The sequence below is a fragment of the Solanum dulcamara genome, chromosome 3 (assembly GCF_947179165.1).
Source record: "Solanum dulcamara chromosome 3, daSolDulc1.2, whole genome shotgun sequence".
Lineage (NCBI taxonomy): Eukaryota > Viridiplantae > Streptophyta > Magnoliopsida > Solanales > Solanaceae > Solanum > Solanum dulcamara.
In genome coordinates this window covers 18,887,134-18,906,098 of record NC_077239.1, presented here as the reverse complement: position 1 = coordinate 18,906,098, position 18,965 = coordinate 18,887,134, and the positions used below count along the sequence as shown (strand labels likewise).

Genomic DNA, 18,965 nt, shown 5'->3' with positions numbered 1-18,965 from the left:
GCGTGAATTCATAATGATCTTTAAGGTACGAGCTAATGTTTATAGATAAGAAAATTGGGTTATATGATTGGAATTCAAAATTCAAGTTGTTTAATGTAAGTCTACATTGTGGCAATAGATTTTGTCAAGGTATAGATTGATAAGGTGAGAAATGATCGATCGCATCGGATATTAAGTAATTGAAAGGACTTGTGCAGGATTCGGGTCATAGAGTTTGTTACTTTTGATTTTTCAAGAGCCTAAGAAAGTTCTCCACTTAAAGTTTTAGTTTAGAACATGAGGTAAAATGTCATAAGTTGTTATTCAAAGGATAAGATTGATAAGCAAGTTAGAAAAAGGTACAAGAGTCTGGTATATTGCAGAGTTCAAGGTATTCGAAAATATGTCATGGGAAAGATCTAAGAAAGGTGCAGAAATAAGACATCTCATATAGACCATTGGTTTGGAGTTGAAGGTTGTATGAATTGTTGCCTTTGAGTTCAGATATGACCATGAATGTGAGCTGATTCAGCACAGACTTACTAAGGGTGTATCAGCGACTTTTATGAAGATTGAATTTTGGTTCGAGTGACAAATAGTGATGTGTGGAAGATGTTGCATTTTGATGTTAGTTTGTATTATTCGAATTATGGTTGGTGACTTATGGGTACGCTACGGGAAGGGATTATAATTCTACATGGTTATTAAGGATTTTAAGATGGGATGATAGCTTTGTTGATGGGCCTACACAGACTGTTGTGATGCGTTACATAGCTACTTGGTGGTAAATAAAAGTTATGTGCCCATAGTATACAAAATTATTGGGGTGACCAAGAATTTCTCTAAGTTTTGGCATGAGGTACATGATGGTTTGAATAGTAGTTGAAACTGGTAAGTGAAAGATTGTGTGGAGTTGATATTGAGTGTGATTCAATAGTTTTATCTCAATGTAAAAGTACTATGAAAGTTAGAATTTGGATTATCAGCATTGAGTGGGACCCGTACCTATCATGGAATGCTTAAATGAAAAAGAGAGTCATCGTTTGAAATTTTGGAGACATAAATATGTTGCTAAGAAGACCTTGATACTAATGACGGTTTGAGAGTAAAGTAAATGACCGGTGTGGTTATGGTGTTCTTTTAATATTTAGAGTGTTGACTTCAGTGAAGTACTGAGAGGAGTATATGAAAGTTGATAAATTGAGTATGTCTACTATTGTAATGGGACCAAGCTGGTTGATTGTGGGTAGCAATCAAAAAGATAGAGTCAGACAAATAAAAAAGTTTGATATGGATACTATGGAAGGGTATCTTGTGTTATTCAACCTTGGTTATGTACATTCTTATGTGACCACCTACTTCATTTCGTATATGGTCTGAAGTATGATTCATTGCATATGATCACGCGTGTTTCCACTTCCGTGGATGAATTCCTAGTGGCAAATCGAATGTACCAATCCTGCGATAACCTTTTGATAGGGTAGGATGCTTGTGCAGACTTGATCAATTTAGATATGGAAGATTTGGTGTTTCCTTGGGGCAGTTGAAGTGTTTCAGTGGTTTTACAAGTGTCACCTTGCTTATTAGAACTTATGGAAGAGCTATCATGGATATCTATAGTGACCGATAGTTTTGTTATACATCTCGTCATAGAGTTCACGTTCTGGCTATGTATAATTAAATATAGGGGCCATTGGGTATAGTGATACCGCTCTTAGGGGTCATTTAGGGTAAGAGATTAACATAAATAGTCCTGGATAAAAAATAGTCCATCGATAAAATTTGTGTGTCTTGTTTAGTTGGCAAGTTTGGGATAACTTATCCAACCATTTATACCATAGTGATGGGATAAGTTATCTCATATACATGGTGGGATCATTTATCCCACCTTATTCCAGGATAACTAATCCCAGGATAATTAATCGTGGGATAACTTGTTCCCAATCAAATGACCCCCTAAAGGTTGTTTATATTCACAACTACTGATCTACCACTTTCGATAGTGTTGTTAGGGGTTTTGTATGCTTGGGTTTATCGTTCGCTAGGAGGTTATTCGATCATTTTCTTTTTTGGGTTAGGTAAATCATATTTTCCATTGATGAGTACCCAATGTCTAAAGATCAGATTTGTATAGCTTAAGCTCGTGGAAAGATTTGGTTGTGAGAATGGAATCTTGACAAGATCTGTGATGGTTTGTGTATTATGAGTGTGGTCGCTGGTTCGGGTTCACTTTTGGTTGAAGTCAATATTGGTTCAAAATTCTCTCGTGGTTATGTGATGAAAGATTATACTGATGGTTATATTGTGGTTTAGAGGGTTTCTGTTCAGGTTTGGTCAATGAGTTAGTCTGTGACTTGGAAATATTTCTGATTTGTAGATTTGCAAAATTAGATTCGAAAGTTCAGTTCTTGGTGGTGTGGTCCTAAGAATGGGTTCCTTTGGAGATGCAATTACTGACATTCGAAATTATGCCTCCGACTCTTAATAACGTCGAGTATGCTTCTTTCTTTTACTTTATGTTCGAGAACAAACATGATTTTTAGTGATGGATGATGTAACGATCCTTCCAATATTTTCTGTGAATTTTATTGATTTTCCTATTTTTAACATTTTTAATAGCTTTTATAAATAATTTATGACTTGTGGGAGTGAGTGACATAATTTTCAAGGATTATTTTGTTGCTAATAATAATGAAAACAAAAAAAAAAGAAAATCAAAGAGGGCAAGGCCCAAAAGGAATAAAAAATAAAATAGCTATAAATCATTTGCTCTGCAGAACGCAACAGCAGAAAGAAAAAACATCCTACGCATGCAAACAATAGAGGAAAAGGAAAAAAGGGAGAAAAAGAGAAGAAAAGGGAGGAGAAAAAAATAAATTTTTTATCCCAAAGGATTAAGGTAATGTTTCTCGTCATTTCCATTAATTTTGATATGGTTATGAGTAGATTTTTAGGGTAGATTTGTGGAGAAATAATATTAAAATACGAAAATATGGTCCTAGGGTTTTTAGAATAAAATCCTGATTTTGGGGTCAAATAATGATCTATTTTAGTTGAAATTTGGCATCTGAGTTTATTTTATTATGAGTAAACATAATCTGAAAGAAATTTTCAGATTTGAATTTGGGGGCTTAGGGTGATGTTTTTACCCCATGTTTTAGCCGAAAATAAATATAATAATATGGGTGTCATTGAATTCGTATTGTTATGAAGATTATATATTTGAATAAATTTTGATCGTTTGGAAGCATTACGAAAGACTCATGTTTCTAAGCGATTATTCAATTAATTGATGCAAGTGAACTTTTAAAACTCCGTTAAATCTTGTAGAATTTCCAAATTTTCTTTCTTGTATGTGTTGGAGAGTAATGGAAAAGAGGTTGTGGACTATTTTCTTACATGAATTAACCTAAGTTAAAAGATGAGGTTACCAAAAAGGCAATGTGTGCTAATCTTGTGATGTGAAAGTGTGAAATACCTTGATTTCGATATGGATGTGTATATAATGAAATGTTTTGATATTGTCATTGTGATTGTAACTTACTGAACTTGAAATTTCTCATTATTGTATGAACATGCCGATTGCATTTTATTCTTGAACACTGTGATGAGATAGACATGGTGTGATGTCAGGTCTTTTCTAATGAAATTGTGTTGTCAAGGTCTTTTCCAGCTAGAGTGTTATATCGATATCATTTTTGGCGAGAGCGTTATGCCGAGGTCAGTTCCGGTAAGAGAGTTATGTCGAGGTCTTTTCTGACGAGAGTGTTATGCCGAGGTTATTTTCATCTAGAGTGTTATGTTGAGGTAATTTCTGGCGAGTGTGTTATGCCGAGGTCATTTTCGACGAGAGCATTATGCCTAGGTCATTTTCGGTGAGAGTGTGATGTCTAGGTCATTGCCGGCGAGAGAGTGTGATTGCGAAGTCATTTTCGGTGAGAGTGTGATGCCAAGGTCATTACGACGAATGTGACTGATGTTCGATTATTGATTGTGTATGACATCCTTGCAGAATTATGTATTGTTTATGTACTCTTGTGTATGACTCGTGTGGTACTTGTGATTTTTGTTTTTTGTGATGACTTACCTGTGACTGTGGAACTTATTTGAACTGTGTATTGTGAACTCTAGGTTGGGCTAATTTTCTATGCAAATTGTAGTTATAAAGGTTCGGTTGGGTTGAAAGGAGTTCTTGAATTTTATTAGATTTGCCTAGTTTTATTAGTTGACTTGCAGAATACCATATTGTTGGTACTCACTCCTTTCTTCTACACTTATGTAGGGTCTGAGTCTGGACAGTGAGTTTAAGTTATTTCTTATCCTCTGAGGCTTTGAGGTGACCTGAGAGGTAGCTAATTGACGTTCACCAATCTCCTTTGTCCCATTTTATTTTGATGCTTTATTCTATTTGAGATAAAAAGACATTTGAAACTTGTATTATCTTTTATTTTGTATTTATTAGTGTCTTGTACACGTGATAACTAGATGTCGGTGGTTTTTCGAGTTATTTAAGACTTCCGCTTTTGATTATTTAATCTATTTCCGAATTAATTCCCTTAATTGTCGGGTTTAGGCTGACTTGTCTTGGTGGGATAGGACGAGTGCCATCACATCCGATTTTGGATCGTGATAAATGATATCATAGCCCCAAATTTATAGGTCTCACGTGTATACAAATCGTGTCTACGTAGAGTCTCGAAGATCGGTATGGAGACGTCTATACTTATCTTCAAGGGGATATGGTGACTTTTAAGAATAATCTTCACTTCTTGAACCTCTATCATGTGTCTTTGATTCAGTTTGATTCTTATCGCTTCATTCCATTCTCTCTCACTTAGAGTGATGCTCGTGTGTGGTTCTTCATGTGAGCAGTATGTGTCGTGTATGGCTTGGACATTAGAACTGGTACTAAAGTGGAAGTAATAGATTTATGGAAAGAATACATAGTTAGATTCGGAATGTTCAACAATTCGAAGGGGTTGAGTAAGGTGATGGATCGACAATGCACTTTGAGAATATTTGAATGGCGAAGCTAAACAATGGTTTGAGGAACTTCATGAACGTTATCTTTTTTGGGTTAGTTACCCAGAAGTGGAAACAATACTTGTGTGGTACATACGATATCTAGAGTGGTTCGACAATTGGAAGTGGAATGATTAAAAGGACGACTAGATAATGAACACTGTAACTTTGGAAACTACCATTAGTAAAGTCGACATAACATGTATGGGTTGCTTAGCGAATGATTAAAATGATGTTGTCCCAATTAAGGTCAGAATCTCTACTGTCCTAAATATTTTACATTAAATTCTATTTTGTTTTTAAAAAGTAGAAATACACCTCAAGGAGACACTGAAGCTTTGCGGGTATCCCTTTGAATCAATTTGAAATTAAATTATTAGATCTTTTTAATCGAGTCTGAAAATATGAGAGTCAAGGATCGGGATAGAATATCGAGGTCAAGGACAGGTCTCGATATTGAGGGTCAGGGCTAGGTTTTGTGGTTGGGTTCGATTATTGGGGTTAGGGTCGGTTTTGAATCTAGATTCAAGGTCAAATCTTGGTAGGAGTTGAGTTTGGGTTGGATCTCAAAGCAGTGATCTCATGGTTTGGGTTGGTCTCAAGGTTGGGGGTTAGGGTTGTGGTGTGATCTTGGGTCTTGAAATTGGGATCTCGGCTCGCTCTTAGGTTTGGGTCTCGAGTCTCGGGCTGCGTTGGGGTCGAATATTAGGTCAAGTCCTAGGTTGGTGTCAGGTCGGGGGTTGGGTCTTGCGCTAGGTTAGGACCTGTTTCGGGTCCATCGTTATAATATTTTTGAAATAATATTTTTTTTCTTATAAATCAAGTAAGATAAGTAACAAATCCATTTATTTTTCGGAAAAATATTTTCTTCGTACCCAAAACAATCTATATGTGTATCACGTGTGATTGTTTAACTTTATGTAACAAATAAGGTTACTACTCGTGAGAAGAAGCAAATAACAAAAAATGTCGAATAGCCTATTCATATCAATACACAAGAAAAAAAAAAGAAGTTAAACAATTAACAATGGAAAAGAAATGCTAGATATCCATTAGGGTGATGAGGAATGAGTGCTGCTGCTGTTTCCTGAGCTGGCCATCTCTTCGAGGATAACAAGAAGTGAAACTATGAAGGCATGATCCACATTTGGATTCACTCTCACCATGAATTTGTCTCTTCCAAGGAATATACTTCCTGTTGTATACTTCTTATCCATCTGCAATCCCCAAATTGAATAATGAAAATAATAAATAATTAAATAAATTAATCAAAGTTTTGGGAATGCAATATAAAGAACAAGTGGTGAGGAAAAAATGGAGTCCAAGAAGCATAGATGTAATTAATCATTGCCTTCAACTCCAATAAAATATACTATGTAGAATTTAATTAAGTTTTTTCAACATGTGTCATACTATAGAAATTGTCACAATGGAATAACTATTACTTCTTCAGTTTCATTTTATAATACCATAGTTTTTTATTAGGCACAAAATTTATGACAAAATAAATTGGTGAATATATATAAGTAATATATATTATTTTATAGTAGACGTGTCATGGTATTTTATAAGTATAAACTTGTATTATTAAATAAGCTAAAATAAGAAGTTTAAGATGAAAGAGTTATAAAGTTACCAATATAAAAAAATCTGAAAACAAAACAAAAAGGAGAATGCCTTAATATAGGAAAAGATGAAGTACAACAGCCTTATATCTATTGATTTAGAATTGTGAATCTTATGAGAAGTGCATGCAATCAACATTTATTCCTCTTTATATACATATAATGTTTGATTTAATTATCATATAATTATTTCCCTTTCTAGCCAAAATATAAAAAAACAGGAAATGATTTTACCTGAGCAATTAGAGTGGATGATTGTCCAGCAAAAATATGACAATTTGACTCCCTGTAGCTAGCCTTCATTCTAAAATCACAAACTTGTTCTGATATATTATTGGCTAAGAAAATGTCCAATTTTCTGGTGAATTGAAACTTTGAAGAAGTCTTGGCACTAAATATGAGGTCCTTTTCGTCTGTGCTGTCTCCCTTAAAACTTTGCCATCTGCTATGCCACGAAAATTTCTGCACCAAATAAATTTCATCAACACGTTAACTTTAAAGACAAGTACTCCATAATTTGAGATAGGTTTAGAAAGAAAAAGCATAACGACTTCTCCATACATGCTCCTTCCATCTCGTAATAAGTGTCGTTTTAGCAATAAAAAAACTTATTTTATAATAAGTATTCATTTCGTTTCATATTAGTTAATTAGATTATATCAAAAATATTCTTTAACGATAATTAATTAACGATAATAACTTAATTACCATTAAATATGTATTTTTAGAGGCAATAACACTTTTTGTAAATGCCCCTAAAACTTATAACGAAATTACATCCAATGACAATATATATACTAATTAATGCCAGTAAATGTTTTAACACTCTTTGTTAATATGTACATTTATTGCCACTAAAATCAATTTTTTTTGTAGTGTCATTATACTAAAAATAGTTGTCACATATTAGTTGTCCACCATACTAAATCAAGAAATTATTAATTAATTTTTTTCTATATTATTCTTACAATTAATTTCTTTTGAAAGTGTTCACATTTTCTTGTAAAGTTTCCAAAAGGTTTTTAAGGGGTGAATTAGTTAAATTATCTTCTTTTTTATGATATTTTAAATATCGTGCAAAATGAAATGTGATCAACTAATATGAGATGGAGGGAGTATTGTTTCAAAAATTCAAGACAAATATAATAATTATTTTTAATACCCTTGTATTAAAGTACTACTTCTCTTTAATAGTGTTCAATTTTTAAGAAAAATCTAATAAATAGAGGTAACTTAACAAACTATATTTTGTATTTGTTATTTTTCTTAATGGACGTGATACGAGAGCTAAAGCAACAATTATTCTAAAATGAAATGAGTAATTTTTCGGCAATAATACATTTTCAAATTAATATCTCTAATCCATAACTCATGGTATAATTTTGAATATATCCCTCCAGTTCTTGTTTTACAGCACTAATTAACTTTCTTTTTAGTTTGCCATATTATATTATGCTTGCTTACGATTTACTTGTAACAATTGTACTAAGGCCAAATTCATGGCTGAGTAAACTTGTTCGGTATTTTCATTTTTACAACACTAGTTGACGTTTTATAAAAGAAGAACATATATAAGAAAAAACTTGATATGATATATTACCTTGCTTTTTAGGGTGAGAATTGGTACATTAGCAGCATCAAAGACGATCAACTTGCTACGAAAGAAGCCCAAAACATTTTCAATAGTGAAGACGAGATTACCATAATCATCTTTAACTTCATATCCATGGCCACCCATGAAGTAAACCTTCTTCTTTATGAATAGCTGAAGAGGCTGAGGAGAACAGAACTGTGGACCCATCACAATTGTTTTGTTACTATTACCTTCTTCCATTTCTTTAGGTACGTACTAGTAATAGTGATTAAACGGCTTCTACAAAAGAATATGTTGGTATATATGATTTATATTATTCAAAGTAATCTTACCTATAAAAAAGATTGTTATAAAAGAGAAGAGGATGATGAGAATGATACTTGAATTCATCTGCAACCTCTAGTTTATTTACAATGGACGCTATGTCAATATATGTCATACTTGAGCCAAAATATTCAATAGGGAGTTTAAAATATGAAAAAAGTACACATATGAAGAAGCATCAATTATATATACATAAAAAAATAATTTTAATTAAATATAAATAATATAATTTTTTGTCGATCATATCTAATTCTGGCCCAGCATATATGCATTTTTGCATACGAAGTCAGATAGATATTCAATAAAGTTAGGAGCGTAGCAAAAGCCCGCGGTGAAAGAATATTCAAAGCAGCAAAAAGTCTACAATTGACAAAGTCGTTCATGCTACGGTACTTGTTGAAAAATAATATAAAACAACATAGACAATTATAAGGTTCAAAGATTGAAACGTAATCTTTGGATAAGATTAATGAAGTATGACAAGTCACGCAAGAATTAACATATTAATATCTTTGACTTTAATTTTTATTTAAAATAATATATTTTCCTAAGACAGAGAATTTTGAGAAGTTGACGATGTCGTAGTGGCTCAAGGAAATTTTGAAGCTTAAAAAAGAAGAAGAGAAGATTAAACTTATGTACTTTTCTTGACGATTTTCATGACTCCTTTTCTTTTGCCGGGTTTTATTCAAGATTTGGACAAAAGGCCCAAAATCATATACTTTTTTTATTATTTTAGACTAAAAATAATACATATTAGTTTATTTTAAGCACTAATAGTCCTCTTTCTTTAATAAAGTGGTGCACTTTTAGTCATTATCCTATACATCGCTACTTTTTTAACGGAAGACTTCTCACGTGCATATCACATGATTTACTTTCCTTCTAAGATATATTTCTCTGCAAACAGATGAATGTTCTCTTACTTTTCTTCACCCATTCTTCCCCAAATTTTCATAACCTAATTCACAACTTCATGAGATCAAGTGGGAAAAAGTTTGGTAAAACTATTGTGTCTTTACGTGGAAACTCCCTTGCCCAAAGGAAGAAAAACTACAGCCTGTCTCACAGGATTTCACCCAAATTCCATTATCAAACAAGGATCAAAGAATGATTACAACCTCTTGCAATCCTAAGGATTAAACTCTTAACCCCTTCCCCCTTACTAAGACATCTGGAATCTTTAATCTTAAAGTAGTAACTCTGCTACCCACTACACCAAGTAACTCTAGCTAATAGACTTCAACAAAACTCCATCGTAGCTAACTCTAGCTATGGATCTCTGAATGAGCGAGAAAAAGATTCAAAAAAATACCAGAATCGTTTATAGATTAGGACCTGGTAATTCACAAGAGATGAGCAAAAAAAAAACTTAGGAACAACACACATTGACCATAAGCTTTGTTGTTGTTTCTTCGTTTCTATTTTCTGAGAGTGAAAGTGTTCTTGCTTGTTTTTTGTGAGAGATAATTTTCGTGAAAAGCTCATTTGTGCCAATATAAGTGAGACATAATATAAAATGATTATGTCCCCTTGGGGCGATTCTATTGGCCAGGAGACCTGCTACACTGACACAGTCTGAGCACCCACGAAATAATTATAGCAGTGTATTATTTGTCGACTTTCACTTTCATTTGTACACAATAATTCAATTCTAACATGGGATCAGGTTGCATACCAGATCTCAGTTTGTCAAATCATTAAAACTACATTCTAACATTTTTCTTCTTTTTGATGATGACAAACTCAACTGTAAAATCAAATCACTGCCACTATGCTCAATCAATCAGCCAACAACACTACACCTTTCACAAGTTCAATTTGTTTTTTTCTCTTTAACACCAAGAATTCCCCCTATCACAATGCTCTTCCCCCTTAAACCATTCAACCAGGTCCCTTCTCATTTTCTATCATATCGGTATCAGCCTCATGACACAGCTCAACACAGTCCTTATTTTCTCTTTTTGACATCATTAAAAGGGCAAACAGTAAATCAAGTTAAATAACTATACAATTTATGATAAAATCATAGAAGAAGAGAGAGACATGAAATGAGGAATAAAATCAAGTGATTAGAAGCACCATTCATTTACTAATAAGATAGACATTACAAAATATTGAAATAAAATGAATCAAAAATAAAAAATAAGTTGCTAGAAAACAAGAAAATCAAAGCAGAACTTTTATAAAAGAGGACTTTTTAGGAGAGGGTAGGTTAGGGAGCAAGGTTTTGAAGGGGAGGATAAGACGAACATTTGCTTCAGCATGAGTTGTCAACAACCTGTCCTTAAGGTCTTCTTCTTGTGCAGTAAGCTGAGCATTCTTAGCGTTTAACTCTTGGAGTTATTGTGAACCTGGTCCCTCGTGTGTGTGTGTGTTTATATTGACTGTTCCATGTGAAATCTTGTGTAATGCATATTCAGAGAATAAATGGTGAAAGTGAAATGATTTCACATTGATAATCTCATGCAATGAACCTATTGATTTACTTGTGGCTTCAAGTGTGATTGTTGCATTGTGGTTGTGATTGTGTTGTATGTTTATTATTTGATTGGGTACCATGTCGGTATATTTGAATCGGGTACCATGCTGGTACATTTACAATTAAAACGGGTACAACCCTGGTACACTAACAACTTATGTGTGGATTTGATGAGAGAACCTAATTGATTGTTGTTTTTTCTGTTTATGTTATATGTGCTTGTTAACTGCTTCGTCAGTATTGCATGCACGATATATGATTAGAGAAAGGGAAAAAACATGATTCGGAATGATATATATTGTCACTTGCATGCAATCAATGTGTTTATTTGGGTGTACGAGTGTGATTGTTATTAATGGTGTTTGTGATATATTATGATACATGATATCATCGTTGGCTCGGAGACCATACCTGATGTAGGTTATCATTTGGTTGTCTCGGATACCACACCTAATGCGATTGGTTTCTTGAATGGACTGAGTAATATGTGATCATGTGGGGCATGTTTCATGTGTTTATTAAGTCAAGACTTGAGACAAGAATTTTATTTCTGTTTATGACTTGTTGTGATATGTGTTAGCCATGTTGGTCCATAATGTCATGACCCAAGCTGGGCCCTAGGAGCGATACGACAATTAGAATCTCGAGAGCATATCATACATGAGCATATATAAAGTAATTAAGAACAATAAGACTAAATCATATGTGCGGAATCAAGGTCTAAACATGAATGTCTCGATAAAAGAGGATCAAACTCAAATCTAAAGGAATAGACAACATAGACTCCATGAATATCTAACATGTCTCCTAACATGCCTCTACTACTATGGATGGGGATTAGGACAAGTTCTTAGCTCACTATTGACACCCAATTTTGATCCTCCACAACGTAAATTAGTTATCGAATTTTTTCAATTTTAAACAATTTGAAATATTTACTTTTAAAAAATCCAAAAATATTTTCAAGTTGTTTTAAGTGAATTTTTCGTTTTTACAATTTTTGAATATTATATATATATATATATATATATATATATATATATATATATATATATATATTATAATTATTATTTTTTATGAATATTCGAAAGTGACCTCAAAAAAAGATTTTATTTTTAATTAATTATTTTATAAATTAGTAGTTTATATATTTGAATTAATTAGTTCATAATTAAGTTAACTACTTTATTTTGTTAGAATTAAGAAGTTTGTTGATTAATTAGTGTTAATTCGTCTTATTTAACTTTTAGCCGATTTTACTAATTAAATTTATTTTGACTAAATTCATAATTTAATTGGGTATAATTAAAATCATGTGGTCATTTTTCTAATTTGCAATTCTAGCCATTTCTTTTACCCCAATTCCCACCATCCAATTTCCATTCCCCACTTTACAATAAATACACCACACCACCCCAATCCCCAATACAATCCAACACCTACATATATTCCAGCTCGTTCCTTATCCTTCAAAGAATTCGAATTTCGAATTTGAACCCCCAATTTCGACCTGATTTTTAATTTCCCTATAAATTCTTCCGTCATCTTCACTGTTGGTAGGATTGAGAGAGACGACTTTGGACCCTCAAGGAACACACCATTTCATCCTCTAATATACGAGTTCTAAAATTAAACACCCCAAATAGCTTAGCTAAATCTACTTTAGAAATTCAAAGGTTTAATGGTTTTCGATTTCGAATTCCAAAGGTTCTACGGAATCAAGCTCGTGTTGTGGAAATTGCTTCGTAGTCAAGTTTGTCATCCCGGAATGCTGCTCCTTAAAATGTAATAATCATCTACTTTCATGTTCTTTTCTGTTTCAATATTTATTTTGTGATGAATTGGGTTCAGTTCTTGAATGATTAGCTAGTGTTTTCTTCTGAATTTTGGTATCTTTGTTATTAATTTCACCGATAGAAATCCGTTCAGCTTAACATATCAATATTGATTTTCTAGGTCGCTTGCTGGTTTGGTTTATATCTGTCTTTAATGATGTCGTTTCAGCCATAAATGTAAAAGGAATACTAGTATAGTTTGGTTGTCATATTGGTCTGAATATGTGTTTTAATGGTCGGTGTTTGACTAATAAGAGGTTTGCATTTGGTAGATTGGTCAAGTTCTCTGTATGTATGAGCTAAAATTCTTTGTGATTTCCATTTATGTATATCATCCTCAACTTGTGTTATCTGCATATTCTGGCTTAGTTAAATGTGTTGGTTAAAGAAGAGCTTGAAGCAAATTAATCATTTTTATAAATTGGTTTCTATGCAAAATGCCGATTTTTAAGTCTCTGTATGATCCATAGTAGCTTTCAGTTAAAATATTTGACTTACAATGAGTTTGGTTGTCCCTGGTAGTAAACTGTATTGTAAATATTAAAAAACAGTAACAACAACTAAAGGTAATAAAACACAGAATCTGAAAAATTAATGCAAGAACAAAATCGAGCCCACTGAATGCACAGTGTGTCCTTAGGGAAATTATTCTCCTCAAAGTACCTGAGGTTTTAGAATCTTTCCTCCCAAGATAGAATGATTTTCTCACCAAAGTAGAGGTACTGCAAATTTTGATGACTGCGAACCACTCGAAGGCTGTATATCACACGATTTTAGGAAGTGCAGAAAGAAGAAGAAGATGTTGTTTCAGAAATTTCGTATGGAACATTCTGAGGATTAAGAGACATATATAGACTGTTTGCACCTTTTAATAAAAGACACCTGTTGGAAAAAGATTTGCCTGTTGAGAAAAGGTTTGCAACTTTTCGTACAAGGTTGCAACCTTTCAAAAATCTATTGAAAAAACTGAGGGAAATATTTTTAAATTAATCCGGGAAAGAAACGGGTCGCGGGTCAGGATTTTTTTACTTACTTAATTAAATAAATAAATAATATTAATTAATTAAAATTTAAAGAAAATTTAGTTCAAAAAGATTATCAATCAATCATATCAATTGATCAAATCCAAATCCGAAGCCGAAGCCGTAGCCGTAGCCGTAACCGTAGCCATAGTAGAAGCCGAGTCGAGCGAGCGAGACGACGACGGCGCGAGGGGATACCCTCTTCTTGACCCTTTAGCAACATGAAGTAGTGCTTCTACTTTTAAGTAGGAGACTTTTCATTTCCACCACCTATATGAGACCAAAACTTATTTAATAAAGCAAGAGAGAACAAATCATTTTCCTCTCCACTTCTTTTTCCCTCAATTTCCCATTCAAACTATCAATTAAACCCAACAATCCCCCACATGAATGGGGAATGTCTACAAGATAAAGGAATGCACGGATAAGTGTGTGATATACAAATGAAGATTAATTGCATCTGGATAAGTAGGTTTCCCTTTGAACTTTCCATAGTGAACTTATATAGGATATACTCGATCAATCGGTAGATGCGATATCCTTGAACCGTCGAACTTTGTTGTATAACTAGACAACATAAGTCACACAATTAATCATCAACCATCTATGGTTCTCACGGTTGTGTTCTTTTCAGCCATGAACACCGCCTGGTTTCGTGAATGTATAGAGAATGGGCCTTTACCGTCATTCCCCTTGAAGCGGCTTATACTTCACATTCACATAGGTGATTTCTAAACGTCTAGTCCTATAGACACACTATCTAGTTATTTTTCGCTAGACTTAGATAATCATTAAAAAACCTTTAATGCTGTATTAACTCATTAAAAAGCCTTAAGGTTTTATCCTTTGTTTCGGAACATTGTCATCATCACGAGAATGGATTGAGTTATTTGACAATGTTGAACCGTCAATCATAACTTTGTTTGATCTCTTTGAACCTAGTTCTTGGGATCTTCAGTCTACTAGGTAGAGTTACCGCTATGATGACTTGTCCTAGGCCTTAACCCCATTCCCCTCGATGATCTTTCAACAGCCTCTCTAGATAAGCCTTTTGTTAGTGGATCCGATACATTATCTCTTGACTTTACGTAGTCAATAGTGATAACACCACTAGAGAGTAGTTGTCTAACAGTATTGTGTCGCCATCGAATGTGACACGATTTTCCATTATACATAACGCTTCCTGCCCTCCCTATTGTCGCTTGGCTATCACAATGTACACATATGGGTGCCAAAGGTTTGGGCCAAAATGGAATATCTTTCAAAAAATTTCGAAGCCATTCAGCTTCTTCACCAGCCTTGTTTAAAGCTATAAATTCTGACTCCATCGTAGAGCGGGCGATGCATGTCTGTTTTGATGATTTCCAAGACACTGCTCCTCCACCAACGGTGAAAACATATCCACTTGTGGATTTAAATTCAGATGATCCGGTGATTCAGTTTGCATCACTATATTCTTCAATTACTGCGGGATATTTATTATAATGCAAAACATAGTTTTCGGTGTGTTTCAAATACCCCAAGACTCGTTTCATTGCCATCTAATGAGTTTGATTGGGATTATTCGTGAATCGACTCAACTTGCTAATAGCACATGCTATATCTGGTGGTGTACAATTCATAATATACATCAAACTTCCCAAAACCCGTGCATAGTCCAATTGTGAGTCACTTTTACCTTCATTTTTTTGAAGTGCAAAACTTACATCAATTGGAGTTTTTGCAACATTAAAATTTAAATACTTGAACTTATCAAGAATGGTTTCAATATAATGTGACTGTGATAATGCTAGACCTTGTGGAGTTTGATGGATCCTAATTCCTAAGATTAAGTCAGCAACCCCTAAGTCTTTCATGTCAAATTTGCTAGCAAGCATACGCTTAGTAGCATTTACATCGGCAATGTCTTTACTCATTATTAACATGTCATCAACATATAAACAAACAATGACTTCATGATTTAGAGTATTTTTAATGTAAACACTTTTGTCACACTCATTAATCTTAAATCCATTTGCCAACATTGTTTGGTCAAATTTCGCATTCCATTGTTTAGGTGCTTGTTTAAGTCCATAAAGTGACTTAACAAGTTTGCACACTTTCCTTTCTTTACCTGAAACTACGAAACCCTCAGGTTGTTCCATGTAAATTTCTTCCTCCAATTCTCCATTTAAGAAAGCCGTCTTAACATCCATTTGATGAATTTCAAGATCATATACAGCTGCAAGTGCCACTAACACCCAAATAGATGTTATTCTTATTACCGGCGAGTATGTGTCAAAGTAATCAATGCCTTTTTTTTGTCTATAACCTTTGACCACAAGACTTGTCTTATATTTATCAATAGTGCCATCAGCTTTCATTTTCCTTTTAAATATCCATTTTGATCCTAAAGGTTTATTTCCAGGAGGAAGATCAACCAATTCCCATGTATGGTTATTTAAAATTTATTGAATCTCACTATTGATTGCCTTTTTCCAAAATGCTGAATCAGAAGAAGACATTGCAACTTTAAATGTTTGAGGCTCATTTTCAAGCAAAAATGTCACAAAATCTGGTCCAAAGGAAGTAGATATCCTTTGACGTTTGCTACGCTTTGGATCCTCTTCGGTTGGTTTATTTTTCTTTAGTTCTACTCGTGGTCGTTTAGATCTTTCACTTGAGGACTCACATTTAGTTTTATACGGATAAATATTTTTAAAGAATTCAGCATTATCTAATTCAATTACCGTATTAACATTAATTTCAGAATTTTCCGATTTGTGAACCAAAAATCGACAAGCTTTGTTGTTTGTAGCATAGCCAATAAAAACACAATCCACGGTCTTTGGTCCGATTTTTACCCTTTTGGGCAAAGGAACTTGGACCTTTGCTAAACACCCCCCACATTTTGAAATATTTCAAGTTGAGTTTTCTTCCTTTCTATAGTTCATATGGAATAGTTTGTGTTTTGCTGTGGGGTACTCTGTTAAATATTCGATTAGCTGTAAGGATAGCTTCCCCCCACAAGTTCTGCGGTAAACCGGAACTTATTGATAAAGCATTCATCATTTTTTTAATGTTCGACTTTTTCTTTCCGCAATTCCATTTGATTGTGGTGTGTAGGGGGCAGTAGTTTGATGAATAATTTTATATTCTAAACATATCTTTTCAAAAGGAGATTCGTATTCTCCACCCTTATCACTTCTAATCATTTTAGAGGGCGCCCGCCTCCTCTTCAGACGTGTCCTCGACAACCTGGCGGTTCTTCGGTCTCCGCTTTTGGGGGCGGGAGTGCTTGGTCGCTGGGGGTTCCTTTTCCTCAACCAATTTGGTTGTGTCAGCCTTGGTCTAACATTTTGTTATGAGCTGGCTGGACAAAGATGGATTGAAGGTCAGATAGATTTGAGTTCAAGTGGCATAGCACCTTCGATCGACCATAGGGCCTATTGTACCCTTACCGAATTCATTCTATTGAAGCGTAACGTAAAAAGCTCCTTCTCATCTTGCATTTCTTTGGTTTGGAAGTTCCAGAATCTTGTCTGTGGATTTCTATATCAAAGGAAAGCCTCCTACCCTAATACTATGCCATTTGATTGAAACAAGTTCCGTGCTGCTCACCACTCCTCGAGGCCAAGGACGGGGTCGAACCGTCATTCCAGGATTTGCAGTCCGATACATTTCTATTATGTTACCTAGCCAAACCCGCCACCTCATGTGCTAAAGTAAAATGGTTGTTCTTCCTTCTCCGCTCCTTCTTTTTCTACATATGCGGCGGCGGGTTACCAGAGAAGGGGGGACAACTACTTTCTCCTTTGCCTTGCTCAATCTTCCTTTTCTGCTTGAAAGTAGCAAGCCACTCTACTATTGGTACAGAGGCCAGATAGAAGGTTGCTCATCCAGCCCAGCAGATCCATTGTTTATGCGGCAGTGCAATGCAGTTGAAAAGGGGAAGCCCCTTTTTATTAGTAAGGTATAGGTTGGTTGGGGAAAACTCCAAAACTAGGGTTCCAAAAAGCTTACCTTATATTATAGAAAAGTTTGAGAAAGGGGCACCCCTACTATACCCCTAAACTACAAGCTAGTGCGCAACGGCTGAAAAACCGTTGTTGCTTGCTGCTTGCAGGCTCAAAAATCTCTCTTTCGCCTCTCCTCCCTGTCTCAATTCTGATTGATTAGCTTCTTCCTTTGCGCAAGCTATGATCTAACGACCCCCTTGTTGTGTTGTATTTTGTGATCTTCCGCTTCAGTCTGCGTTTTTCGGATAGTCGGGACCCGATGTTGATTTCCGATTTAAATGTCAGCTCCAGGTTTGGGGCGGCCCATCTGATTAGTTCAGCTATCACTGCTGGAAACCCCAGCGGTTGTTCGGCTGCGTACTCCCCGTCTGCCTATCTCACACTCCCAAAGCAAATTTGGATTTCCTGCATCTTTCTTTCTATCCATAGGTCGGCTTCGCGCAGATAGATCTTTGCCGGGGGAGATTGGTGCCCCTTGAGGTATGCCCTTCCGGTGGGTTGTTCCTTTATCTGTCTTTTCCATCCAATGCCCGCACTGCGTTAGAAAATCTTCGTCTTCAATCTCTCTTCGCAACGCATTTTAAGGGCTAAGACTTTCTCTCGACATCTTTCTTTTATTTAAGTCATTGATCTCATATCTATAAGCAGGGGGGTCTGCGTTCACTATTAAGCCTACGCCCGTCCATTCCTTTCAAGCTTGATCCTTCCCTTAGACTTGTTACCTTGTTCGACTGAACTCGTTGGTTCCGCGTTGGTCGTAACTCGGTTCGAGAACCTTCTCTCATAGATTCCCTTCACCAAGTCATCGCCAACAATCAGCTCTTATCCCTTGGTGTCAAAGGGCGAGTTCCTTTCTTGTCTTGCCCAAAAACTTTCTTTATTCTCATTGGAGAAAGACTCAAAGGGCCAGCTGCTTTCTTTATCTCACTTGCCCTTAGTCCGTCTAGCGCCTTTCGGTTGGGGTCCGCCCTGGGGGTTAGGTTAGACCGCTTGAGTTTTTTTTCGTCTATCGAAGGCAGTCAACGTGTCAGCCATTCTTCCCTCATTATACTTGTCAATCCTTTGCTCTTTTTCCTTCTGTCTT

The 18,965-nt window shown here is 34.9% G+C and overlaps 1 protein-coding gene and 1 long non-coding RNA gene across 2 annotated transcripts; one reads left to right on the top strand and one right to left on the bottom strand.

Annotated features, from left to right (window-relative positions):
• Positions 1–5,828: 5,828 nt before the first annotated feature.
• On the bottom strand, positions 5,829–8,677 carry LOC129881587 (protein LURP-one-related 10-like). Its single transcript, XM_055955752.1, has 3 exons — positions 8,227–8,677; positions 6,861–7,088; positions 5,829–6,218 (listed from the first exon to the last, which is right to left on the bottom strand). Exons 1-3 carry the CDS (start codon positions 8,458–8,460, stop codon positions 6,054–6,056), a joined length of 627 nt encoding a protein of 208 aa, XP_055811727.1. The 5' UTR covers positions 8,461–8,677; the 3' UTR covers positions 5,829–6,053.
• Positions 8,678–12,427: 3,750 nt separating this feature from the next.
• Positions 12,428–13,251, top strand: LOC129881586 (uncharacterized). The gene is made up of 2 exons (XR_008765625.1): positions 12,428–12,811; positions 12,983–13,251. It is a non-coding gene; the product is annotated as an uncharacterized LOC129881586 (long non-coding RNA).
• The last annotated feature ends 5,714 nt before the right edge of the window (positions 13,252–18,965 follow it).

What these genes read in the sequence shown, in the direction of transcription:
- LOC129881587 (XM_055955752.1), bottom strand. Translation starts at nt 8,460, where the DNA reads ATGGAAGAAGGTAATAGTAACAAAACAATTGTGATGGGTCCACAGTTC. An exon ending in TTCTCACCCTAAAAAGCAAG is followed by an intron (nt 7,089 to 8,226) that starts GTAATATATCAT and finishes TATTTGGTGCAG; the next exon opens with AAATTTTCGTGGCATAGCAG. An exon ending in CATCCACTCTAATTGCTCAG is followed by an intron (nt 6,219 to 6,860) that starts GTAAAATCATTT and finishes TGGGGATTGCAG; the next exon opens with ATGGATAAGAAGTATACAAC.